The sequence below is a fragment of the Condylura cristata genome, unplaced genomic scaffold (assembly GCF_000260355.1).
Source record: "Condylura cristata isolate star-nosed mole 26May11 unplaced genomic scaffold, ConCri1.0 scaffold00007, whole genome shotgun sequence".
NCBI classification, from domain to species: Eukaryota; Metazoa; Chordata; class Mammalia; order Eulipotyphla; family Talpidae; genus Condylura; species Condylura cristata.
This window is the reverse complement of record NW_004567108.1, coordinates 41,227,185-41,255,130: the sequence shown is the minus strand read 5'-3', so window position 1 is coordinate 41,255,130 and position 27,946 is coordinate 41,227,185. Positions and strand designations below refer to the sequence as shown.

At 43.6% G+C, this 27,946-nt stretch overlaps 1 protein-coding gene across 3 annotated transcripts in view; it reads left to right on the top strand.

The window, feature by feature from the left end:
• The window catches only part of MAST4 (microtubule associated serine/threonine kinase family member 4), a 529,678-nt gene extending 503,134 nt beyond the window's left edge, over positions 1-26,544 (top strand). For 2 of the 3 annotated variants that reach the window (XM_012721946.1, XM_012721947.1), the window contains 8 exons: positions 1,264-1,391; positions 1,729-1,964; positions 6,007-6,207; positions 8,348-8,577; positions 9,112-9,234; positions 17,579-17,715; positions 19,709-19,890; positions 20,226-26,544. In XM_012721946.1, coding sequence (XP_012577400.1) covers positions 1,264-1,391; positions 1,729-1,964; positions 6,007-6,207; positions 8,348-8,577; positions 9,112-9,234; positions 17,579-17,715; positions 19,709-19,890; positions 20,226-24,079 — 5,091 coding nt within the window. In that variant the 3' untranslated portion in view covers positions 24,080-26,544. The remainder of the gene's footprint in view (positions 1-1,263; positions 1,392-1,728; positions 1,965-6,006; positions 6,208-8,347; positions 8,578-9,111; positions 9,235-17,578; positions 17,716-19,708; positions 19,891-20,225) is intronic. The other variant, XM_012721948.1, reaches the window with a different exon arrangement.
• The last annotated feature ends 1,402 nt before the right edge of the window (positions 26,545-27,946 follow it).

Below are 27,946 nucleotides of genomic sequence, written 5' to 3'. Positions count from 1 at the left end.
AGAATTTTAGAAGTACAAAATGATAATAAAGTTGATGCTAAAGAAAGATAACTTTTTTACTGACAGAGGTAAGCTAAAAGACACACAGAAACAGACACCTGATAGTCCTGAGAGAAGGTTGGGCTCTGGAAAAAGTGAAGTGAACACCAGGGCTTCCTCTCTCCCTGGTGCTGGCCTCAGTACTGCGCTCTTTAGCTTTTCTATAGAACACTTTTCTGTTCTGGGACATTTGCTAAGTAACTGCTTAGACTGCATCTGCAGTTCAGCCAGCGCTGCCCTCCATGTTTTAGGAATGACAGGGACAGGCAGAGACTCCCCTGCAGAGAGTGGTAGGAAGTCTACCCTAGAGCCAGGATCGCCTGTTCTCTGACCTGTCACAGCCATCCTTCCTTCCCACTGTCTCCTGGTCTTCAGTCACCTTTCTCAGCATCTTCCGCGATGTCTCAGGGCCATTCTGATGAAGATAGTCAATGCTCAGTGAGCCAGTAGGAGATTCTTTTGACACTGGATTCAGCCTCTGTTGTACTTTCCATCTTCCTGTGGGACAGCAGTGATTCAGACATAGGCTGAGATTTTGGGTTGTCCAAGCTCAGTTCCTTTTCTGAAATCCCAGCACCAACCTAGGAAGCTGTCTGTAAATGTGATTTGTAAGCCCAACAAATACCTGATTCATAACCAAATATGCATCTCACACACATACTCCCAGCACACAAATCTTGAAACAGTTAATTTATTCTTTTCTTTGTATCCAATTTCCATTCATTTTTCTCTCTCCCAACCCTGACTTGTGGCTAGTAAATCTTTTTCTCTGTGATTTTTGTTTTCTGATTGACTTCATGGTTAAAAAGAAATCTAATGGTGATGGCACAGAGGTGAATTGGTGGTAGGAAGTCCACGGGGATTACAACCAGATGAAAAAATGCACAAAATGAAGAATGATGTAAAAAAATAAAGAAGAAAAAAGAAATCTAATGTGTGTGCTCATTGATCCCAGGCCAGGAAACCCCAAGCTGTCTGTAACAAGATATGTTGAGAGGGTCATGAATTCATAACTCTCACTCCAAAAGAAATTATACATTAGCCCTTCATTTCAGGATGTAAGGAAACAGAATCAGAAAGTACTTTCTAAATCCATGGTCCTTATTTTAACTGTACTCATGTCATACTCTCAGATTTTTTCCCCAAGATTGGGTTTTTTTTTTTCCCCCTGACAAACTCTTTCAAGAAGACATTAATAATAAGCACTGACTACTTGCCTTCCAGGTTTTCAGCAGTATTGATCGAATAACTCAGAATTCCGGAGAAGAGAAGGAAGACCCTGGGGATAAAACCAAGAACACAGCTCTGCCCTCCACAGAGACCTTAAGCTGGAGTTCTGAATATTCTGAAATGTATGTGAAATGCCTGTTAAGAAATAGCATAGGCAGTGGCCGCTAGAAGAGTGTGTGCTAATCTTTAGGAGCCACCTGGAGGGCTTGTGACAGGAATGCTGGATGCTGGGCCCATTCCCTGAGTTTCTGACCCACTAGACCCGGGAAGGGATCAGGGAGGGAGCTGACATGTGATGCTCGTCATGGGAAAGTACTTTTTGAAACACTGCACTTGGCTCACCCAAGTTCCAAGTTTCTACCTGGTTTCTTCCCAAATTCTCCTGGAACACAATCTCCTAGTAGGTAGACATGACTTTGTTTTTTTTTTTGTTTGTTTGTTTTTTTGTTTTTAATTAAGGCAACAGTTATCCACCTCCAACTCTTCAGATACTGAAAGCAACAGACATAAACTCAGCTCTGGCCTACTCCCCAAACTGGCTATTTCAACAGAGGCAGAACACGATGAAGCTGTTCCCTGTCCCAGAGATCCCCATGAGGAGCCAGAGAAGCCAGTTCTTCCTCCTGGAGAGTGTGTTCAGGAAGAGCCCGAGGTCACCACCCCAGCCAGCACCATCAGCAGCTCCACCCTGTCAGGTAAGCCTCTGGGCCTGGCACCGCCACCCAGGCGTCACCCATCACTCCCCTCAGAGTGCTCGTGCTCTGTGCTGCTAGATACCCTCTGGGCTTAGCCCCTTCCTGGGCTGGGGGATGAGCTAGCCACTAGCTCAGTTGGCTTAGGGTCCTCCTTCTTGCACGACCGGCTAGCCATGGCCAGACTCCAGGAGGCAGCCTTTGCTTTCACAGCCAGGTTTTCTGGGGGCTCCCTTGGTGACTGTCAGAGCACATTCAGGGGACATGTTCTCAGTTATTGATGCAAAGGCATGTCTTATGATATTGTATCAAAGTTAGGGTTAAGGGACGACATCACAACACTGCTGGTCAAAATTGCCTTCAGATGTTCACATCCCCCACCAGATACAGTGTAAAGCTAGTTTGCCCCAGTGTTGAAAAATTTGGTTGTTTCTCCAGAGGAGCTGGTTTTAGTTAAGGGATCATGTTATACCAAATAAATGATCTCTGCACACTAGGCTCAGCACAGCAAGGTGCTTCCACTGGGAGCTGTTCAGGTGCTTCTGTGCTTCTGGGATGGAGAGAGAAGAGGGGGGCAGAAAGCCCAGCTCAGCTCAGAGTGCTTTTCGTGTGCAAGGAAATACCTCCATGCCATCCAACTCTGGAGGAAGAAACCCTGGGACATGTTCACTGTCTAGGAGGCAGTCGAGAGACTTGCCCTCTTTCTGTGAAGGCGCTTTCTAAAGTGACTTGTGTGGGAAGTATCCTTCCTGGCAAACGCTTGTGTCAGGGATACTTGCCAGCCCTTCACTATGGCAAGGTCCTCATTAGGTAACCAAAGCTGGACCTCCCTCTGAGCAAGCACTTACATTTAAAATGTTATTTGGTTTATGAAAATTGTAGATACCACCTCCCCTCTACAGAGGCAATGTGTATTTATTTATTTATTTATTTGTTTTTAAATAAGACATGGCTATGGCTTAGGGTTGCTGTGATAAATGCTTTTGTTGCCTATATATGATATTGATGTTTTCATGCTTTATCAGGAACATTTTTACCCCACTGAATATTCATAGCCTTTTAAGAATCATCTCAAGAACAGATTTTACTGACTGAGTTTATTTCACTAAATGTTTAGTTTTGTGCAACTCCCAATGTACTTATAGTTTTCATGAAGAAAAAATAATATTGGATATTTTTTCTCTCTTTTCATCTCAGTCCTGCTTCCATGTAGGATATTTCCACTTGCCCTAATTCTATAAAACCCAGAAAATAGAATGTAGTTTAGAAACTTCCTACTATAGTCCAAGATTCCTGACTACTTTTAGTTCATCTTGGTATTCAAATTGAATAGAGATATCTCAGTATTTAAAATTTCTGATTACTGAGATCTCTCTCTCGCTCTCTGTTTTTTTAGGTTATTACTCAGAATAGAAAATATTTGTTTCCATTTAAAGTTTATTCTTATTACAGTGAAGTGTTTATAATGTCTTAGTCTCTCCAGCCCACTCACTATCAGAAAGGTAGGCAATAAAGGGGGGAAGGAAGGTGTCTAAGCATTTGATTGATTACTTTCATAATTAAAAAAAATATATGCCTAGGTCCTGCCATGCATTTTGATTAATAGACTCAAACCACCTTTCTCTCTGTCTCCCACATATACACACTAAAAATAATCAAAGACCTTGGGGGCTGTGTAGAATAGAGAGATGAGCCGATTTGCTCATAGCCAAAGGTAATTAGGGAATCTGAAAAGCGTGACTGTAGTAAAATTAAATTTGTTGATTTTTATATTGCTCCACCATCAAAAAGAAAGGACCCTTGACATTTACAAAACATTAAGGTGACATTATCCACCATTGGTAGAAGGAAACACAAACTTATTTACAGTGCTGTGAAGGAGAAGGCTAAAGGCAAGAGGGAGGGATGAGAAACGAGAACATTGTATATTCACACTGTGGTGTTTAGGGACATAAAACCAGGTATGAACCTGTTTCTCATTTTTCATGACGACATTCTACTTGAATAAATGAAAAGTAAAAAGTCTTAGTTTTTGATGTAACACTGAAATGCATCCAAGAAATTACATTTTATACTCAATAGCAATCTCATCCAAACTAAACTATCAATAAATAGAAAGAGTTGAATGGAGTGTGTAAATTACTAGAGAGTAAACTTAAATTTTTGAGATGAGTGTTTTTATTTGAATGCAGTTTTTGTCAAGTCTGTCAGCAATCGGTTTCTTTATTTAGAGTGAATGGAATAGTTCAGTGAGACGGAATTTGGCATATAGAAGTTGAAAGATCGCTGATATCTGCACTAGGCTTGTCTTCCTTCAGAGGTAACCTGTGCATTGTGTGGACATCAGTGGCTCATCACTTGTGCCTGCAGTGCAGAGGGGTATGGCTTGTTCTGGGTTCCACCTGCACTCCCGAGTCACAGGCTTCCTTTAGCATAGACACCCACTGGGGGTCTGTGCCATCTGGTGAAGCAGTGCCAAACTTCAATGATGTGACCCAGCATCGCATAGTAGTAGTGAGACAGAAATGTTAGCTAAGTCGAATTAAACCTAGGTGTCTCCTAGACAAATGATATCACAGGGTTCACACTTTAAAATGTGCTACCTGACCTTTCAAAGGATCATTCATAATACATTAAAATTCCCTGTAAGAATTGTATATATTAAGATCATGGTGATGATTTTTAAAGCATCAGGGTCTTACTGCATAGCCTAGAAATAAAAATGACAGAAACATTTTTTTTAAGATTTATTTACTTATGCATACAGAAATGGGGTACAGGCCAGAGGTGCAGGGGCAGTGAGATGATTCACCCAAGACAGAGTGGGGAAAAGAACAGGCAGATCATCAAAGGACATTGCTGAGGGGAGCAGCAAGCGAGTCAGGAGAGTTCTACCGCGCCATGTGGATCAGCTCTGGAGCAGGGATTGAACTCATGCTGAAGTGGCTTTAGCTTCTCAATCCTGTGCTTTAACCCACAGCATCACCACGGAGGGGCCGAGAGAAGCATTTTTAATGGCATTTAGCAGTGAAGATAAGAGAAGCATTTTCTCTTTTTTCCAATGAATGATACATTATCAGTGTTGTGAAACACACACACACACACACACACACACACAGCTTGTGAAAAAAAGCATAGGAGAAACCAAAAGGGATAGCCATTTTTCTTCGGAATGTTTCTCTGGAATGCTGACATGTCACTTGTGCTCAGGAACTTTGGTTCTCTTGGCCAGACTGACATCACTGCTTTCCCATTTCTGCGTCCCCTTTCATGGGTATATTTTATTCTTATGAGAGCTTTCCCTTGTTTAATTCAGAAAAATCCACTTCAGTGGAAGAATGATTTATAAATTAAAAATAAAGAAAACCTGGCTTACAAGGGAAGACATTCATCTCCATATCCAAATTAAAAGCTTGGAAGAGGAAGAGGTAGTGAGTAATGTCCTTAGTCCTGTTAGAGCTGAGAATGAAGGAAGCCATATGTGTGGAAGTCAAGGGATACTCTTCAGATACTTTTGTAAGGCACACTAGTGAGCCTAGTATGATGTGTATTCCAGGAGATGACCCGGGCAAAAGGCTACATGGGGTGAGCAAATGATCCAAAGAAGTTATTAACAGTATTAGTAATGATGACGGTTAGTGTCAGGAGATTGTCTAATAGAAAATGGGTTTCATGAGGTCTGTGAGGTGATGTTTGGTTCATAAAATGGTCTTTCATAGTGAAGGGGAGGAGTCACCACTACAAGGGTTTAAAGTATAGCTTCTGGAAAGTCATTCTTTTCCTAGTTAAATGGAGTCATTGACTAAGAATGAGCGAAATTGTGTACAAGTAGAATAAAACCTGAATGGATATGTCTTTTCTCTCTTCCTCCTCTTTTCCAAACCAGTCATGTGTTTCAAATGTTTGCCTGACACCAGATGGACTCGATAAATCACATGGGAGTCTGCTTCTCAGTATCTGTCCTTCCTGCTCTCTCTCTTCCCCTCTCCCTACTTCTCCTAGCCCAGATTTTTCTGAACGTGTTTATCCCTTCTTCTTTGTACAGTTGGCAGTTTTTCAGAGCACTTGGATCAGATAAATGGACGAAGCGAGTGTGTGGACAGTACAGATAATTCCTCAAAGCCATCCAGTGAACCCGCTTCCCACATGGCTCGGCAGCGATTAGAAAGCACAGAAAAAAAGAAAATCTCGGGGAAAGTCACAAAGTCCCTCTCTGCCAGTGCCCTGTCCCTCATGATCCCAGGAGGTAGAGAGACATCTACTGCATGAACTTGTGTGATGTGTGCATGTGGTCCCTCTCCCCCACCTGGTAATGCTGCCTGAGACACAAGGTTGCTCGAAGCAGTGAGGGGTGGTCCCTGGCACAGCTCTCTAAAGCTGCTCCCTGCACCTCGAGCTCCCGGGGTCACAGAGGCACATGTGGCCTATCTCGCTTCTTTCTGCCTCAGGAGAAGAGGCGGCTTCCTTCCCAGAGAGGCTAACTTCTTTGGTTCTCTTTCCCCACCCCCCAAATTGTGATAAATTTCCCTCCTCTGACTAGTTTTTCTTCCCTTGACTGTGCATCATTTATACACTTTACAGAGCTGTTTACAACATCTCTGTTGGAAAGCTAAGTATCTAATTAATGAGGAAGTAGTTACAGAGAATGTATGTTTTTCATTTCTGGGGTTGCAGAGAGTCACAGACAGCTCTGAAATTGTTTTCCCAGCCCTGTCTGTTGAGCTATACTTCCTCCTACTGGTAGTGAAAATCATGTACTGCCTATATTGGAAAACTGGGTTTAATTGTGATTTTGTTGAATTGCAGTATTTCCCCACAACCTGGTTTTGCTTTAACAAATCACAAAGTCAGTGGTGATTCCACAGGCAGATGAAATGTACACCCTGGTGCTTGTGACTTATCACTCAAATGACCGGAGAGTGGACAGTTGCAGAGTTACACTGCAGATGGTTTGCAGTGCAGACTTGCATACAGACATGTAGAAAAGGGCTGTTGCTAGTTCTGAAATTTGTGCAGAAAGATCTTAAAGATAAACAAAGGCTCTCCTGGGGGCATCACTCTATCATATTCTGTGTTGGGGACCGGGTAAGATGTTCCTTTTAGCACCCTAGTGAGGTCAGCAGCCCCTCATGGCTGTTGTCAGGAAGGTAAGTGTGATATAGTCCACTTCTGAAAGCTGGTGAGAAAGCCTGCACCTTGTAAGGTGGGGCAAATATTCACCTGGGGGTGTAGGGAGAGAATACCTTCAGGAGGTAAAGGACTGGGGACCTGGCTTTCAGCAGTTTGGATCATATGTGTCCACCATTCTTGCTTGCATGCTTTGAAGCTCTCTACCACTGGTGTGTGCCTTTTACATGGCCTTAGATTAGCCAGGAAAAGAACATCGAGGTGCCGCATGAAGCCAGAGAGTGAAGGAGAATGGAAAATGATACTTCCAACTAGTTGCTTTGCTCCAAATAAGCATAAGCATTGGAACAATGGTAGTATGTGTCCTTTCAGCTCGCCTCGGCCACTGGAGGGCGCCCTGTGCCTCCTTGGTCGTGAGTAGCTCTGGCAGTTGGTGGTCTGACGCTGAGCTTACATTTGAGCTAACTTACCATCTTTTGTCACCTGTTTTCTCGAACACAGGCACAGAATCTCACTCAACCAGCTAAGATCTGTTTAGGTTTACATAAATGGAGCCATGCTATGAATTATAAATTATAAATGTGCTTATTTAAAAACAAGGAACATGGGGTTGGCATGGTGGAACATGAACTGAGTCTCTCATGAAATTTTTGTATTTCACCTGCATTATGCTTTCAGAAAGCATAATGCTGTTAGAATGGCAGGTAAGATAGGAAGAGAATCAGGTGTAACCATGATGAGGGATGACTTTTATAGACAGAAGTTCCAGCTTTAATGTTTTCTTCATCAGGGTATTTTAATCACTGCTACGTCAATAGTAATTGCAAAAGGCAGCTGGTGAAATGATACATTGCTTTCCCAGCCATTTGTGTTGGGAAGGGCCGTGTTAAAGTGGCTTAGTGCAAGATTTTGAGGTCCAGAAATCTCTTACAGAGTACAGAGCCTTCCCTGTATGAGGGGGATCTTGAAATCCATGCATCTGTGATTTGTTTAACTAAAATATATTAAATTTAAAAATCTGAAATAATTTGTCCAAATGGAGACACTTCTGAAGTACCCTTGGTAGGGATCTATTTTGAAATCCATGCTAGTCACCAGTATAAATATTTTTATATTATTTATTTTCTTTACTTTGCTAGTAAAAATGAGTGGATTCATTTAGGGATGGTGCCCCCACCCGGCAGAGCTAAAGTGGTTAAGAGCTAACTGCTTGGGCATCTCTTGTGGCATCAGTTTGACAACTGGCTGCTTTGTTACAGATATGTTTGCTGTTTCTCCACTGGGAAGCCCAATGTCTCCCCATTCCCTGTCTTCTGACCCTTCATCTTCACGGGACTCCTCACCCAGCCGAGATTCTTCAGCGGCCTCTGCCAGTCCGCACCAGCCCATAGTGATCCACAGTTCCGGGAAGAACTATGGCTTCACCATCCGAGCCATCCGGGTGTATGTGGGCGACAGTGACATCTACACTGTGCATCACATTGTCTGGGTGAGACCATCAGTCTTTCTTTTCATGTTTTTTGCTCAGAACCAAACTGGAGAATCCACAAATTGAGGCATAAGTTAGCAACAAATGTATTTTCTGTTAAACTGGTTTTGGGACCTGTTTTGTTTTCCTTTCTAGTGCTCCTTCGTTTTATATGGTGGAATTGAATTGAGGAAAAACTAATTCATTCTCATGATTCTGTCTAGTTTTCATATTTGAACACCTGTCAAGCTGGTAGTAGAAACAATAAAAGACAATTCTATTTTCACCTTATTTTCATTCTCTGTTTCTTAGTTGTTGTTTTTTTTTTAACTACCTTCGCAAACCACCTGAAAATGTTTAAAAAACTATATAGCAATTTTCAGTTTTTAGAGGATGACAAAATGGGAATCATAAACATGCCTTTTGATTTCCTCATTTCCCCTTGGGAACTCAGAATTGTTTACTGATTTATTTCAGAATACTCTGCCAGAAGATATAATATTCCTTAAGGCCTGTTTATTTGCTTACCAATGTGTATCATCCTCTTGGCTTTAGAATGTAGAAGAAGGAAGTCCAGCATGCCAGGCAGGACTGAAGGCTGGTGACCTCATCACACACATCAATGGAGAGCCAGTGCATGGACTTGTCCACACAGAAGTTATAGAGCTCTTGCTGAAGGTATTGTCTTTTTATTATGTTGTGGCTATACGGATGCAACAGCTACAGAAAGAGCCATTACCAAGAATTTTATACTTGAGATCTACAGTTCAAGAGTTCATTTCTACAATTGACGCTTACACATTCAGTCTCATTATTAGGAGTTTATTTGTTAAAGGTTTATGTCAAGACAAGGGAAGATGCCATGAATTATTTGGCTTTCTATCATGGGGGGGGAAATGTGCCTAGAACTGCATGATCACTTCCTAATTTAATTTTTTTCTTAAAAAAAAAAAAAAGATTTATTTATTTATCCACATAATAACTGAGTGTAGACCAAAGGTGCAGGAAGGTAAATAGATTCACCAAAGACAGAATGGGAAGCAGAACAGGTGGATGTACTGAAGTACACTACTAAGGGGAGCAGTGGGCGGGACAGGAGAGGTCTGCCGCACCATGTGGGTCACCTCCCTGGCCATTGCAGCGCTAGCTGTGAGACTCAATATCTAAGCCACCAGAGAGGACCTGATTTTGCTTCTTTTTCCAAAATATAAGTAGTAAGTGTTGTCTTTGTTTTATTGTAACTTACCTAGTAAAATCTATTTGAAAACCACCTATCTGAAATCTGGAAAAGAGTCGGAGGTTTTATTTTACTACAGTATAGTGAAAGTGATTTTAAACTTCAGGGTCTGACCTAAAAGTTTAGCCTGAGAGTTGGATTTCATGAATATACATATGTGTGCGTGTATGTGTGTACACACCCATACACGTATCTACTAGAAATAGAAATAGGTGGTGAAGAAAGGTGGGGTCTAACAATCATTAGATCCTCTCTCCCATCATACAGGTATGAATTTGAATGGAGACCAATTTCTACTTGAAATATAAGCTGAATAAAGCTATGGAATAAGATCAGTGAGAAGGTGCCCTGATCTTTCCAGTTCTTTTATTTCCTTCTCCTCTGTTGTCTCTAGAATATAAAATTACTGCTCCAAATATAGATCTGGTTAAAGCAAATAGGATGAATTTGAGTTTGACTTTAAATTTTTCAACAAAAGAAGATTGATTTATCTCTGTTGAGAAACACGGTCTCTAGTTGTAGGAATATGTTACAAATCAATAGATTTTTGGCTCACCTCTCTCTAGTGGAAAGGCCTACAAGAAAGAGATGTAAGTCATCACTTCAAAGAACCTACAACCTGTTCAGGGAGACAAAGCATAAATACGAGGACGCATACAACATGGTCAATTATGGAATGTGCATGCAGACTGTTTCAATAGCGCTGCTCTGAGGCAGCTGCCATCGTCTACGTTGGCAACATGGAAACTTACCTTGGGTTCTTTGGCTTTTGGAGGGTTGGAGGAAGGGGGGGTTTTTTTTAGGCGGTTGAATTAAACTTTGTTGTTTTGTGGGGGGAGGAATTTTTTTGTTTTCGGGGGGACCTTTTTTTGTTTTGGAAAAGCATCACAGGCAAATGACATTGACTGGAACCTGAGAGAATTTAAAAATTTGGAAGGAATTGCACGGAAGTGAGTGTGCAAAACTTCAAAAATCAATGTAGTTAAATGACTTTTCTCTTACTTTTTCTTTCATTTTTCAACATACGTAGTTGTATCCCTTAAAAGATTCAGGGTCTGGTCTAGATTCTGGAAGTAGTAATACTAGAATGTATATTACAAGGTCCAGTGTATAGCAGCAGGTTGTAGAATAGTCACTGCTGTTGATTAATTCACAGTTTTGATGAGATTTGACTCTTGGGGCCACTCTCTGTGGAGTCCAGGTTGGCTTTGTTGTCATCTGTATACAGAGGATGCTTCCCTAGCTCTCCAGCAAGCTTTCTCACAAATTCCTGTTGGTGCTTACTGGAGGGTCAAGCTGAACACATAGGTTACAGCACTGTGGGCTTTGTTGGAAATCAAGTATGGTCATGCTGACCGCAGCCTAAGGAGAGAGCTGGAAATACTATCAGGCTGCCCACATATTCCGAGCCTTTACCCAGGGCCTAGGTTTTCGGTAACGTTTGTGAAACTGGGTTTTCGATAACAGGGCTTCTCCTGTCTGAAAGTTAGTTACCTGGCGAAGAACTAAGCACCACCAATAACTTCTGTTGTGTTTTACTCATATCTGGACATGCATGCCATTCAATTGGTGGTAAAATTTTTCAGATGACCACAGTTAATCTGTACTTTGTTTTGTTTGTTTTGGGTTGGTTGGTTGGTTTTCCAGCATATGGCAAGTTTGTTGAGGAAAGGAAAGAGCTGTGCCTGCATAAACACAGACAGGCAGTCTGAAGGGCAAGAACTGCTAGTCTGCACTTGGTAATAGGCTATTGAGTAGTTCCTGACAACTGCATGCGTTAAGACCTGAGCACTTTCGTTTCACTCCCCATCTATCTAGGAGGTTGGCCTTTGTCTGAGTGATGGGGAACAGCTCTCTCAGAGTGTGTCTGAGAGGAAGGTAGAGCAGAATTATTGACTGTGATCCCTTGCCTGTGAAGGTCACCTGAAATGGCCTCAGACTCCCCAAGACAAAATTCAGGAAGAGGTGCAAAGACCGGAGAAGCTAACTAGTTATTTCTTTTACTGTGCTGATAATTGATGCAAGGATGGCGTGTTGCTGCCTCACAGATCTATCCTTTGTGAGTAAGAGGCCTGGGAAGTTGTTGTGAGTTTTGTTTTTTTCCCTGTCTCTCACATCCAGCCTTTCCAGTTGATCGGGGACCACAGAGTAGTCAGGCTGATGTGCTCTCTATGTGTAAAATGCTCCTGGAGCTTTTCCAGGAACTCATCTTGACCTTTGGTTTGAAGTAGGTGATGTGTTGGTGAGCTTCTTATGGTCGTTATTCATTCTACTCAAGCTTTTCAAAATCTTGGCATCAGCGATTAATGAAAAGATAAAGGACTTTAAATATGTCCAGACTACTTTTTTGTGTAATAGTATTGTTTTATATACAGCCTATATCACAACATATATTGTGCTTCTTTTCATGTGTCTGCTCATGAAATCAGAAGAAATAATAAACTGAAATATACATCTAGAGAACATGCATTTGTTTATTTTGCCAAAACATGATTGATCACTGTCATGATTTACTTTATAAAGTCCTTTAATTTGCTTCTGGGATTTTTGAATCCTCTCTTCTGCAAAATGTGCATGCATTTTGCATATTTCTCCTGTAGATGTCTGGCAAGGCCTCCAGGTAGATTCAGATGATCCCACTATTACATGTTGCCCTCTTCTGGTTCCAAAGTGTCTTCAGTTCAGGACTAGTTCATGTGTGTCTGAGGTGTGTGAACATGCCATGACGCAGCCCCTTTGGCTCACTTAGAAGTCGTGGTGTATTCTGTCACGCATCCAAGCAGCGGGTTCTGCCTGATTCCTAAAGGGAGCCCTCAAGGGGAGTAGCCAGTGTAAAGAATCAGAGAGGATACAAGGGACTTGGTTATCTTTCTAGTGAGCTATGTAAGCACGCAGCTTCCTTCCCAAGCTAACCATGGTACTGACCAAAGCAGAAGTGGTTGGTATCGACACTGGTCCCGATGTGCCACTGCTGGGGGAATGTCAGGGTAGCAGCTGTCTTGGCGTTCTTGGATGTGCTCTAGGTACGGTTTTCTGCTTGCAAGCTACTCTGTAAAGGCCCATGTGCGCCTAGGAAGCAGGCAGCAGAGCTGCCCCAGGCTGTGCTCTAGGAATGTGCTGCACTTTTCACCTTTTGCTTTGTAAACACAGAGAGCATCTTCCATCTCATGGCTTCACATTTGGTCTTATTTGTACCCCCACAACTTCCAGTGGAACCTGCCATGGAAGCACTAACTCACCTACACAGTCATTCAGTCCCCGAGGCCTGTGGGGTGACAGAATCTTATGGTTTTCCAACTCAGCTCCCACAGCTATATGAACCCCTTAAAAAAGTGCTCCTGTAGGTTTGCCATAAAACTCCCCTGCCATAGGGGTTAAACACCTATATTCAGCTCTCAACCTGCATCAGTCTTTCTAGAAGAACTCTGTGGAAGAGCTGAGGTATCTTTCTTCATGCTTTACAGTGGTGAGTGAGGCCATGTGGATTCTCTCATGTGCCCTTCTCTTGTGACAACCTTCCCAGCTTATCTTCACTTATCTAGTGAGCCTTCTCTTCAGCCATTTCACTTTTTACATTTTTTTAAGGACATATTTTTAGGACATGAATTTTAAGTCCCCAATACAAAAAGAAAAGCCCTCAAACTTTATCAGCCCACTGGTTTAAATTTTTCATTTCTTTGCACTCTGGGGAACTGAAATTGGGATACTAAATTGTGCCCTTTCTTGGTTCTGAAGTGTCCTCATTCCAGGATTCAGTCATTATGTATCTGTGTACACCCTGCAACACAGCTCCTTTGGCACACTTAGAAGCCATGGTGTGCTCTGTACAGATACTAAAATTGGGGTCATCAAATAGCATCATTGCTACCATCTCACATATCTGCTGGCTCCCCAAATGTGGAGCTTTATTCTAGCCACCAAAGGGTTATATAACCAAAGGCACAGAAAAATGACAGGTAATAGTGCTTCACCTAAGAAACTCAAGTCATCCTCATGCGCTGTGAGGTAGCTATTAGAAATATCTGTGTTTACAGGTGAAGAAATTAAAGCAGAGAAAGTTGGCAGCATAGCCCAAGTCTCTCTGTAGGAAGGAGCAGATAGAATTTGCGCCCCCAGAACACAGCCCCAGAGCCCAAGCTCCCTGATAGGATGCCACAGAGTGAGTGTCACACAGGAAGTTCTCTGGTGGCTAGTAACTCAAAGTCCAGGGCTCACAGAAGGAGGTGGTGGTGATGCCAGGCTATGATCAAAATGTTAAGTATAAGGAACAGACTATATGTGAACAGAGTTCTGAAGGGTAGATGGCATTCCACAAGCATGGACAGGGATGAAGAGTTGGGGTGTCTGTGCAGGTCTGTGACAATGCTTGGCGGGGGGGGAGTTAGTGCCTGAAAAATAGAGGTACTTTTGCCAAAACATTGTGCAAAAGCAAAAGGGCAGGACAACTGAAAGTGCTAGAAGGGCAGTAGTGAACCCACAGAGCTAGTCCGGTCAGTGTGCAGATGTGTGTAAGGTGGTAGGGATGGGAAGTCCCGACCCTGGAAGTCAGGGCAGGTACCCAGGTGTGAAGGAAGAGTTCCACCATTCCTCACCTATGTTTTGCAGAGAAATAAATGTAAAATGTCTAGTTTAGTGAATCCCCAAGGCTCACTGATATGCTCCCTGGGAGCCAGGCTGCGCAACAACTGATCGAGCTATCCTGTCTCTCGCTAGTGTATTCAGTTCAGCCAGCTTAAACAATTTCCCTCCCTCTGTGCACTGATTACAGAAGGAACTTAAAGAAAAAGTGAACTAACTGAATATTTAACAGTCTGCTGGCCCCATCTGTTGCTATTTTTAAACAAGTGCCACAGGATTTCTCTGATAGCGCTCCCCATTCTTTAGAAGAATGTGTTGCGCTTAAAGAGGCCACCAAGCCAGGCAGCAGTGAGTGTAACTAGTGAGTCCACCAGGTGGCAGGCTTCACAGTTCTCTCCTAGGCTCTGTAAGGTCATTCTCCCAGTCATTTACCATTTTTGTGATGAGTAATGTTTCCGACCAAATATTTGCACTTTGCATCTTCTGCATCTGTATTTCCCCTTAGTGTATTATCTCTTGGTGTATTTCCACAAGTCAAAGGGTATCAAGCATGACCTGCCCATAGGGAGTGGACTGGTGGGGTGCAGGGAGGGAGTCCTGGCTCTGTGACCTTGAGAATGAAGAATCTCAGTCTCTGAATTTATTTTTTCTTATCTATGTTGCCAGACTAATAATCCCTTTGTAGCTCGTAGGAAGAAAAAATTTAAAAAGACTATGATTTGGTTGTGAGAACTACAGAGAATATATATGTGGAAAATGTTTTAATATTCAAAGTATACTTTAGAATGCCAATGTCTTTGTCAGAAATGGGTAGAAGTGTGTTTAGACTCGCATGGCCTGTGCTAGAACAGCCTCAAAGAGATCTCTCTCTCTCTCTCTCTCTCTCTCTCTCTCTCTCTCTCTCTCCCTTTCTTCCTCTCTCTCCCTTCCTCTCTTCCTTCTTCCCTCCCTCCCTCCTTCCCCCTCTCTTCCTCCTTTCCCTCCCTCCCCCCTCCCTTCAGTTTGAAGGGGGAAATGATTGAAAGAATTTTAATAGAAGATGAACCCCAACCACCTTTGTGCTTCTTCCCTTCACCTCAGCTAAGGCATATAGGAAAAAATTAATTTTCGCCTGGCTTCACTCTATCTGTGAAAAGAAGACACCATCCCAAACAACCTTCTTAGGGAGATTTTTCTTCAAAGTTGAATTTTTTTACCTCCTTTGGGAGATTTTTCTTCAAAGTTGAATTTTTTTACTTAAGGAATAAATACAGTATCAGTCTCTACTATTATATTTATTTTTAAAGTGTTGGCATTTACATGTAGAACATATCACTTATTCCTGCATATGAGTGTTATTTCTCTCATTCAAGTTCAAATCACATTCTCCTAAAATCATTTTCTTTAATTCTGAAAGGTATGGGATTCTATGTTCTTGAATATTTGAAAACTGCTAAATGCAATAATGAAGTTCTAATACCTGATACTAAGTTGGATATACAAAGGCATGAACAAACCATTCCCTAGAGAAATACAAATAATCAAAATAAATGATAAAATATCCAGACTCTTAGTTGTTAAAACATGAAGATTAAAACTTGATATACTTGTTCCTATGAAATTATAATGCACTTAATGTTCATATTCAGTTCTGACCAGCCTCCGGTAAGGTAGATACTCCTGCAGTGCTCCCAGAAGTACAGATTTACACTTTGGGGATAAAGTGCAATGATCTGGACCAAGTATCTTTAAAAAGCTCAGGTTTACCCTTGATTCAGTATAGTGAGTCTAGTTAAAAATATCTAAGCAAAATAGCAAAGAGTAGGACAACCATTTTTAGATAAGGGTATTTAACTTAACTTTTATGATCATTGAAAATAGAAAACAGCAGTAAGGAAACAGTTAAATAAATTTTGATTGACTGTCTAACATACTGTATTTTACAGTTTGCCAATAAAAATTGTGTTCTTAAAGCCTATTTAATGACAAAAGACAAGTCTGTCAACATTACATAATATGAAATTTTACGGATAGATAGAACTGCAAATGCTGTACGGTTAAAGTTATTTATAACACGTATCATCATATGTACATATCTATATGTGCCTGAAAAAAGTCCAGGAGGAAATACACTGCACCATCACTCATCAGTGCTAGCTGGGCAGTAGGCTTTTACTTTTTTATTTCTAGTTTACTATTTTCTTTTTCTAAAGGCATAAATTACTCCCTCAATTGGGGAGTGAGGGAGTCGATGCTCACAGTGTAACTCGCATTCCCTGTTTGTTCAATCCCCCTCAGACTTAACTCCCCCTCACTTAGTAGTCACTAGGTGTCTTCTAAGCACAAGCCTTTTAAAAATACCTTCTCCTCGTCTGCCTAGTTTTTTCAAGGCATGCAAGGCCATCTGTGACTGAAAGGACATGTTTCTCCCCTGGTTGTTCAGAAATTCAAGTGGAGGTAATTGATGCCAGAGTGAGGGAGATTAGTCTTGCCCAGCATTCCCAGAAGCCCCTCAACCTGTTTCAAATCAGCCCTTGGGCCTGCCCCTACCCCAGGATTGCCTTAAAGCGCTACAGACACCAACCATTTACTTACCATTCGTGACCTGGTTAAAGAGATCGTTTCATAGTTGCTGGTGCAAACCTCCCAACTCTGCAAGCTGACAGCTTTTATGGTGATCGAAAAGTAACCTTTTGAAATAATTAAAAATAAAAGTCTCACTCAGTTTTGCTACTCTGATTTCTGGGTCAAAAGAAAAACACAAAAAAGGAGAAAAAAAGAAAAAATAAATCAACCAAGAGCAGACAGTCCCTGGGCACATTTATGCTTAATGAATATGGATGAAGAGAGCTGTTATTTATAGAATCCCTTCCCTGTGTCACACCCGGTGCTAAAGGATTTACAAACTCTATCCCATTTAATCCTCAGATGAGCCTTGAGGAGATAGGTGTGATTCTGTTGTCAACTTCTGTGTATAAGAAGCTGAGTAAGAGGGAGGAGGAGCAGCCTCCCAAGGTCACAGAGTTCAGATTTGAACTCAGGTCTGTGGAGCACAGTGGCCATGATCTCACAGGAATGGCACCTTTTGTATTCTGTCAGGAAGTCACCACTTGAAGGGTCACGAGCATATGTTTCTAGGTATCTTTGCCTTTGCATCTCCTGTCTCTGTGCTGATCTTGCTTTATCACAGCATTTTCCCTTTAATCCCACTCCCTTTTTTTTATATAGAGTGGAAATAAGGTGTCAATCACTACCACCCCGTTTGAAAACACATCAATCAAAACAGGACCAGCCAGGAGAAACAGCTACAAGAGCCGGATGGTGAGGCGGAGCAAGAAATCTAAGAAGAAAGAAAGTCTGGAAAGGTTGGTTAAAACAGTCTTCCTTGTGAGTTTTCCATGTTGCAGGAAAGTTACTCCTTACTTAATGGAAATGCTTACAGATGAGAGAGGTTCATTTCTCCATGAGAAATGTTATACTGTGGTTCACATGTATTTCTGCATTAAAGCTTATATCCCTTCTAATGCTGTTTCTCACAGTGGCAGGATTTACTCACATCGTGCTAAGACTTAGACTGTTTCTCTCCTGCATGAGCGCCATGATAGCCCCTTCCTGCTTTCAGAGGCTGTCACTGCTTTCCATGGACTTGCGTTTAAGGAATAGGCCCTTCAGGTAGCTTTTAAGTTGAAATCTACATTTAATAGTGCCCTTTACATTATAACAACAAATGGTTGGTGATTTTAATGCCAGCTAGTCTAAAGTAATTATAACTTTAAAGCATCCCTAAATGCCTGCAAGTAAACGGGCTTGAAAATTTAACTAGGTTTTCCCTCCACCTTTGCAGTCTGGGAAGCACCGTGCTGTCAGCAGACATTGACAAGTTGTGTGTGTGTGCATGCATATGTATTTATGTGTGTGTGTGCACTTGTGGGTATGCTTTTGGCAGAAACATTTCTTGACAGGCAGCTGTCCAGAGGTGCTTCTTTCACCTTCCAGCATATTCCTGCTCTATCCACTTGGTCCGGATCTCAGTAAGAGGATTTTTGATGATGGGCATACAGAAACAGAAGTAGGAAACACAATTATATAAAAGAGGAACTAAAGTTATCCTTTATACGGCCCAGCTACGAACAACATTTATAATGTAAAATGAAGTTAAGTAGTTTTTTTCTAATGAAGTTTGGCTTAGCGCTACTGGAGTGAATAGAAAGGGGAAGTGCATTTTGGTCAGAAGGTGGAAGGGAGTTTATAAGAGCTTAATTCTCACCTTCTATGCAGGAAATCAACGTATCATATCTGAAACTGAAAAATAGCAATGTAAGCACATGACTTAATACTATGCAGACAAGTGGGAGAAGATATGGGTGAGAGTAGAATTTGGTTTCTCTGGAGAGTGAGCAAACAGCTGAGTAGGGAAGATGCTGTTTCTCATTGAATGTTTATGAAACTACTTAAAATTTTAACCCAAGTACACTTGCTACTTCGATTAGAGCTAAACACACATGCACACACACACACACACACACACACACATTCTGAAGCTGTTACTAGGTTGGGTTTATGATCTTTGCTTGTACTTTAAATCTTACAAAACAGACTGTTTCAAGGGGGATTGGTGTTTAAGTTTTTTGCTTTTGTGCTCACGGGGAGTGACTCAGGCTTACAGCATAGTCAGAGAACTTCATATAACCACCTGCTCTTATGACCATCTGCAGCTTGCGTTTTGCTTTAAAAATTGCTCATTGAGCTCTAAATACACATTTGCTTCCATGGCTGCACAGTATCTGCTGCCCTGCTGACATGATAAGCTTCAATTCACCTTTGCTGAATCTTCTCAGAAAATGTTCAGTCTATGTTGTCCTTCGGAATATTCAAGAGCCCACAATGGAACAAACACAGCAAACAGTCCCTAGCAGAGAAAGCTTCTGCCCTGTTTTTCACCATTGAGGAATGGTGCTGACTTACCAAGATGCTGGTTTTTCTTCCAGAGATTTGCTGTGTATTATCTCTTAATTAAATTGTGTCTGTATTTCTGGGGATACATATTCAGGAGCTTTCAGGCCAAGAGCACCCTCCCAGTACACCTGACAGGAAAATAAATGGATATATATTTAAATATGTTGAATGTTTCTTTTTTCCCCAGGTCTTTTTAAAGTGTTTAGAAGAGAAGGAAACCTGTAGGCCAATATTGACTGTGCCTTTTACAGTCATGAAAAGCTTTCTAATGTAGGGTGGGATCCTGTTGCTTCACAGAATCAGCCATTACGTTGCTGTCTCTGGCACAGGCTGTGAGCTAAATACACTGGTATTGTGAGGTGGATATTGATTCTGACCCATTTTCTCCTGTTTCTACTCTAGGAGGAGATCCCTCTTCAAAAAACTAGCCAAGCAGCCTTCTCCTTTACTCCATACCAGCCGAAGTTTCTCCTGCTTGAATAGATCCCTGTCATCAGGGGAAAGCCTCCCGGGGTCCCCCACTCACAGTTTATCTCCCCGGTCTCCTACACCCAGCTACCGCTCCACCCCCGACTTCCCATCTGGTGAGTGAGTGGCCTGGACAACAAGGGACACCTGAGAGGTCAGAGTCACCATCAGGGACTCTGAAAGACCTAAAGCCTGTTTCCTGTGAAGGAGAACAGATTAAGGATGTCTTCTATACAAGACATTATTTGGAGAACTACAATGAGACAGGGAGTGTTGGGTTAAACCTTGGGTGTACAGGAGGTTTATCTGGAAGCATTCGCTCATTGGATTTGAATGCTGAGCCAGTTTCCAGACTTTGACCTGACCTGACCTTAAATAGTTGGGGCTGGGAGAGCGGACAGAAAATGGGACCTGGCCATAGATGCTCATCATGTTCTCTTTCCACCTACAGGTACTAACTCCTCCCAAAGTAGCTCCCCCAGTTCTAGTGCCCCCAATTCTCCAGCGGGGTCAGGACACATCCGACCCAGTACTCTGCATGGTCTGGCTCCCAAACTGAGTGGGCAGCGGTATCGCTCTGGAAGGCGGAAGTCGGCTGGCAGCATCCCACTCTCGCCCTTGGCCCGGACACCCTCTCCGACTCCACAGCCCACCTCCCCACAGCGGTCGCCATCACCTCTCCTGGGACATTCACTTGGAAATTCCAAGATTGCACAAGCCTTTCCCAACAAAATGCACTCCCCTCCCACCATCGTCAGACACATCGTGAGGCCCAAGAGTGCTGAGCCTCCACGGTCCCCGCTGCTCAAGCGTGTGCAGTCAGAGGAAAAGCTTTCTCCTTCCTATGGCAGTGACAAGAAGCACCTGTGTTCCCGCAAGCACAGCCTGGAGGTGACGCAGGAAGAGGTGCAACGGGAGCAGCCCCAGCGGGAGATGACCTTGCAGAGCCTGGAGGAGAACATGTGTGATGCGTCTTCCCTGAGCCGGGCCAGGCCAGTGGAGCAGGGCTGCCTGAAGCGACCGGTCTCCCGCAAGCTGGGGAGGCAGGAGTCCGTGGACGACCTGGACCGAGAGAAGCTGAAGTCCAAAGTGGTGGTGAAGAAACCAGAGGGCTTCCCAGAAAAACAGGAAACCCACCAGAAATCCCACGGACTTGGTAGTGATTTGGAAAACCTCCCTCCCTTTAGGCTAGAGGAGAGAGAGAAGAAAATATATCCGAAGTCTCTAGAAAGGTCAAACCATTTTGAAAACAAAGCATCCATGCAAGAGGCCCAGTCCCTGGGCAGCTTACTGAAAGATGCTCTTCACAAGCAGGCCAGCGCACGGGCCAGTGAGGGGGGGTCCCTAGAGGGGACGGCCCCCGGGGAGCATGGCCAGGGCACCTGTGACTTCAAACGGGCCTCTGCACCCAGCACCCTCCAAGATGGTCTCTGCCCCTCCGACAGGGCCACTTTCGGAAAGGGTGAAAGCACAGAGAAGACACCCCAGTCCAAGGAGTGTCTCCGCTGTGAGAAATTAGACAGCAAGATGGCCAACATTGATTACCTCCGAAAGAAGATGTCACTTGAAGACAAAGACGACAGTTTCTGTCCAGGGCTGAAGCCCAAGATGACTGCTGGTGCCCATGAATGCCTGCCTGGGAACCCATCCCGGCCCCTAGGGGGGCTGCAGGAGGCTCTGCCTGCTTCTGAGAATCGAGCGTTCATCAACAGTGCCCAGATTAGCACTGTCTCTTTTGTTCCTCTGAAGGCCTTGACTGGCCGGGTGGATAGTGGAGCAGAGAAGCCAAGCTTGGTTGTTCCTGAGTCACCTGTCCGGAAAAGCCCTTCTGAGTATAAGCTGGAAGGTAGGTCTGTGTCATGCCTGAAGCCAATTGAGGGCACTTTGGACATCGCTCTCCTTTCTGGACCTCAGGCCTCCAAAGCAGAGCTGCCTTCACCAGAGCCCACCCAGAGCCCCAGCCCAGGCAGTGACGTGGCACCTTCAGTAGCCCTCCCCAGCAGTGGGGGGAAAAAGGGTGAAACTGTGGGTCAGAGGGAGTCTTCATCTGCCAGCTTCAAGGTGAATAAATCCTACCTGCTTGAGCCTCGGTTCCCACCCCCTAGCCGGGGTCTACAGAATTCACCAGTAGCAGTCCTGCCTGACCTGCGAGACAGGAAGGCTTCTCACGCAGTCAGGAGTCCTGGGACTGTCATGGAAAGTGACGCCCAATGGAGAGAGAGTGGTGGCTGCAGACACCTAGACAATAGCCTTGATCCTAAGGTCCTTCCCTTTGTGGGGCAGAACCTCCAGGGCTCTGATCCAGCCAGGCCTCGGGACCTGCTCCCACCTGAACCTGCTCCCTTGAGGGAGAAGTCAGGTCTGAAGGAATCATCCACGAGGACCCCTTCCGCAGCCAGGAGTGAGCAGTCTGCTATGAAGGCCGAGGTCCTCAGGGACCATTCTGTGGAGCTCTGTCCTCCAGAAAGTGCTAAAAGCAGTGACAAAGCCAAAAATCTCCCCTCTCTGGGAAGGACCCGCCCAGATTCCTATACACAGGTCCAGACCTTAGAGAAAGTATGGGGGCCTTCTGGGAAAACAAACCATAAAGATGGTCGAGATGAGGTGAGGTTGCTGGCCAGAGAGGACTCCTCTTTGTTCTCAGAGGTGACTCCTTGTGAGAGGGAGCTGGGCAAGGGAAGAAGTAGCCTGGAACCCAAGCCAGAAGCTCTTCCTGCCAAGAGGTCTCTGCAGATATCCTCAGCTGAGGGTGGGAAGAATGAGAAGCTCCCTGGGTTCCTATCTTCACAGAAAGATGTCCCCAAGGAACTGGAAAGGAAAGAACAGCCTCTTCAAAAGCATCTCAGCAGTAGCTCTCAGCTCCCAATCATCACCAAAGAACCACCCAGCCCTGCTGTTCGCCAGCATTGTGGTTCACCCAGCCATTCTTCAGGCAAAGAGCCAGGAAGTAAGCCCTGTGCTACAGAGCCCAGCCCAGGCCTCCAGGACCCTCACAAGTCCACTGCTACGCACAGTGAAAGTAGCAGCGTCAAGCTGAGGCCTGGCCCTGATGCTGGCCCTACAAAGTCTAAGCACCTGGACAGGCTCCTCTCCTCCCAGAAGCTGGGTACGGGGGTTGCGGTAGGCAGAGAGTCCGGCATTCAGCCTCTTGGTGGCCCTAGTCAGGAAGGAAAGGGAAGCACTAAAAGTGTGCTAGACTCCTTCCCTAGTACCCCAAGTTCCCAGAAAGCAGCCAGAGATCCAATTATCCAGGGAGGAAGTGGGCTCTCGGTCCCACTACACACTGAAAAGGGGCCTCTAGACCCCAAGCTGAAACCTGCCAGTGGTGGGCATCCCCTGGAGATCCTGGAGAAGCCTGTGTATCTGCCAAAGCAAGGACACCCAGGGGTTAGTGAATTGGTAGATCAGAAAGTTCCGATTGTCAATGAAAAGCAGAATCTGTCTCCAAAGCACCTGAAACCATCCACTGTGAAAGATTGCCCCCCTCTGTGCAAACAGACAGACAAGAGCCCCAGCCTGCAGGCCACCATCACAGACCGGAAGTCCGAAGGGAAGAAATGCACAGAAGCACTTTATGTTCCAACAGATGGCGGAAAGCTGGAGGTCAGCCTTTCCCTGACACCCAGTGAGTCCAGGCTAAAAGGCACAGAGAAGCCTGCAGCAGCAGGGGGCAGGAGCTTCACAGAGGCAAAGGGAAAAGGCCTCAGTCCCCAAAAGCCATTGACTGAAGCAGGCAAGCCCAGTGGCATGAAACGCTCACCCTCAGCCACTGGGCAGAGTTCTTTCCGATCAGCTGCTCTCCCAGAGAAGTCTCTGAGCTGCTCTTCCAGCTTTCCTGAGGCCCGGCTAGGAGTTCGAGAGGCCTCCACAGCTAGCAACAACTCCTCTTCTGTCAAGGCTTATGGGACTGAGCCCACAGCCTCCATTAACAGGGACCAAAGGAAGTCCCTGCCCGGTGGGGATGGAAAAACCCAAATGACTAAAAGCGACTCTATGCCATCCTTTAGGAGCTCCACTGCCACTCTGGAGTCACACCACACCAACCCAAATGTTGCCGGGGGAGCTGGCCACCGGGACAGGGCCCTCTCAGTCACAGCCTCCATAGGAGAAACCAAAGGGAAAGAGCTTGCCCCTGCCCAGCCTCCCCAGACTCGGAAACAGAATGTGGGCAGAGAAGTACCCAAGCCGTCCCCAGCGCCAAGCACTGAGCGCCCCATTACCCTTTCTTCTGAGAAGGATTCTGTGGTACGGCAGAGGCGGGGGAAAGAGAGTTTGCGTAGCAGTCCTCACAAAAAGGCCTCGTGATGGGGCGGGCCCCGGGCCACAACTGGGGTCACCCAACCTGAATGTGTTACTGTGTCTTGACTACCTTTGAAACCAGCACTGTGTGGGAATGTCCGCCAGGCAGAGCCGGCAGCCTCACTGAAGAAGGAGAAAGAGAAAGAGATTTTGGAAAGCGAGAGAGGACCTTCTTCCAAATGCCTTCCCAGTTGTAACCAGTAAAACTGTTACCAGATAGTGTTTGTACAAAATCATGACCTTTAGAGTTGAGGGTTGTTGAAGAGAAAGATCTCTGTATATACCTAGCGATGTGTTTGGTTTGGGATGTAGAGTCCACACCTGGCTGCTGACCGCATTGTTTACTACAGCTTGGTTTTTTGGTTTTGTTTTTTGTTTTTGTTTTTGTTTTTTGTTTTTGTTTTTTTTTTTCAATTAGATTTGTTTGTTTTACCACTTAACCATAAGGTAGAAAAGAAGAGAAATGGTTAAAACTGGGTGTGTGTAAAAGTATAGACACACCCCCACTTGTGTATATACACATCCACACAGGTTTTGATGTCTGTGATTGAAGAGAATATTTCAAGGCTGCATTTTTACAAGTTCAAACATTCTCCGTAGAGTTAAAGAAGAAAGCAAGCCCTAAATACAGTAGATTGTGAGTTTTTATGTGTATTTTTAAGCAGAAATTTTGATAGCACTGTATCTGGCTACCTATATTTCCAGATCTAAAGCAAGAACTCCTCTAGTCACTGCATTTGGAATCCTCCTCCATTAGAAATGGCCAGAACAGATGGAGTTAGCCATTTCATTTCACGGTCATCTTAATGGACATTCTGATCCTGGGTCCAACTGTCTGTAAAGCCAGTTGTCCTTGTCTGTGGGTGTGTATGTCAGTCTTCACCATAGGTAGAGCGGGGGCTGTGAACACACGTCACCTTTATTTCTGTTCTCTTGCTTTTCCTTTTTTTCATGCTCTTAAACTCAGGCCTCTATGCTGAGTGGCCTGTCCAGGAACCACACATTTTCCTAGTAGTCCTGCACCAGCCCTGTTTGTGACATAAAAGGAGAGATGCTGGACACACACGAATCTGCTAGTACTTAGGTTAAGTAATGAGCATCAGGCATTGGAAGAGGTTTTAAATTTGCTTTTTTGAAGAAAAGAGGGGGGTGGATTTTGGCATCATAGCATATATATTAAGGGATAATCAGGACATCAGATACATTTTAATACATAGCTGGGGCCTTATGTTGTAGATGAAGCTTGCTGTTTTTAGCAAGCTCCTGGGTTTCACATTCATTTCTGATGCATCAGGTAGCTCCACACATTTCATAGTTGATCTCTTTATTTATATGCAAAAATACTGTATTAATAAAGAGGAACATTTTTATAACATGACTTGTTGGAGCTATTTGGTGCTTGAATGTGACTGTCCTTTTTACTTTTGCTAAGCCTTATTTAAATTTTGTATACCATGAATATGTAGAAATTGTCAAATCATTTTAGTGCTGAGGGGTTTCTGTTTGTTTGTTTTTTTGTTCCAGTTTTCCTGGTGTACTGTAAGATGGCACTTGCTGACATAAGTACTAAGGCACTAAGAGAAAATGCACACAGATAAGTATTTATAAGATGCTTGGGATCCATAGTAGAAGTTTTTGTTCTGTTTTGAAAGAGAAAAAATATATCTACCAGTAAACACTAATCCAGCACCCAACCCCCTCAGGGATGGTTAAATATCTTCAAGCTATAAAATTATTCATCCAAGCACAGCATCATCTTACAGCCCTGTGGATTGTAAATCATTTAGTGAAGCTGTAAACTCCGCTTCAAAAACAAAGGCGTAACTTAACTGCTTGGTTGTCCTTCATTGTAAAGTGAGTTGGCAATGACAAAAAAGAGTCTTCTCCTTGCCCTTAATTTTTTTGCCCCCTGTAGTTTCAGCCATACCCTGTCACTATATTGTGAGAGCATTAGGAGAAACAAATACTTTCCAAAAACAAATGAATTTCAAAAATGGTCTCAACATTTATAATTAATATCTGTGTCTGGCAGTTGTCATAGCCCAGTCTGGCTTCACTCAGACTGGTCTACGGGGAGGTAGTTCACAGTTTACAGCCTTTGCTTTTTAACTGTCCAGTTTCCTTTAAAGCACAACTAGCTGCTTGTTTACAAATGCTATTTTTATGTATATTTTGTATAGTGTATTACCATTTTTGCCAAATATGTTTTTGCATTCTGGATGAGTAAAGAGTGCTTACGGTTGCATTCATGTAATACCTGTTTGTTGTTGTAAACCTCGCCAATCAGCTGGTAGAAAGTCTCTTGTGTTCTATTTGGTGGGTCTCCTGTGATTGTAAGACGTGCTCCTCGGTAGTACTCCCAGCTGTAGATTTACCAGCTTAAACGTTTGTTAGGATCTGTGCAATAAAGTGTTTGCAGTCTTATTTTCTCTAAAAAATTCCCTATGGATGTCATAATTGTTGTATATTGAACAAATATTTATACTTATGCAATTGCATAACATTGAAATAAAAATTTAGCATGAAAAGACATTAGTAGTAAGTTTTATTCCCACATTCATACACCCTCCACAATGCTATTGAATATAACTCAAATGGAAAGATGGCTTTTTGTGGCTGTGTTTCTTAAGTGTTATGGATTGCTCATTTTTTCATGTAGACAATCATGGCCTATTTTTTAAGATTACGTCTTCCTTTAACTACTTCTATGTTTTCTACCAGCCTTCCCCCTTGCTACATCACTGTCTCTTCCCAAAACCTGCTGTCTCTCACCAGGTGTCCTCTCCTGTTTCATTTTCTTCCCTCCTGTCTTCTTCCTCTCAGAAAGACTGCTCCTTGATGTTGCTTTTTTCCTTATACACTGGAAATTTTCAGGTTTTCATATAACCCCTCACTACTGAAATCTGCTCTCTGTCTACCATACAAATTAAATTACTCGAGTAAACATCAGCAAGCTCAAACTCCTTACCTGCCACCCTTCCCTGACACTAGCCTCCCAATCTCTTCAGTCTCCTTTTACCTTTTTAAAAAAATCTCTTGAGGGTTTCTCTTCTCCTCTGAGCATTTGACCCCTCTGCTCCTGTCTTTCTGCACCTCTCACCCTCAAAGCACACCTTACCTCCCACCCTTCCTCCAGGCAGTTTCTATCCTGTTACCTAAACTCTTGTATTTACTTCACATCTGAATAATCAAGTTCCATCGATCCCACAAAATACTTTGAAGTGCCCTCCACCCTCCTTGCTATTCCAGTACCAGCCAGTTCATTTACTCTCAAAGTCTCTTTCCCAGATGACTTCAACAGCCTTATAATTAGTTTCCCTTTCTCCATTCTTACCCTTTCTGCTCTGTTCTTCACAATAACCCCAGAGAGATGTTTCTCAAATGCAAATCAATCCCTGTTACTATTGCTTTCAATCTTGAAATAGCTCCCACATACTTCAGCTCTTCCTTGCTGGCCCAGCCCTCTCTGGCTATCCTTGCTGCATGTGGAGGGGACCTTTTGCCACGACTTAGAGTGGCCCGTGAGCCCTGTGGAACTCAATGTATTATTTTAAAGTCATCTGTTTCTGCCCTTTCTCCCTGTCCTATAACATTTCCATGTGTGTATTTTCTTTATTAGATGCAAATTCCCTTGGTGTCTTTTGTGTGTTTTTACTTCTAGAAACAAGTACATTGGAGATACATATGTGTGTGTGTGTGTGTGTGTGTATGTATGTGTATATATATATATATGCTGAACTGAATTGAACAAGCAAGGATGTTAGCAGTAGTCACATCTGTGGCATGTTACCAGGACCTAAGCACTACAGTGTATGCTTGATGTACATTTGCCCATGAGATCACCATACCCCTTGAACCATGGCTTGCCTCATC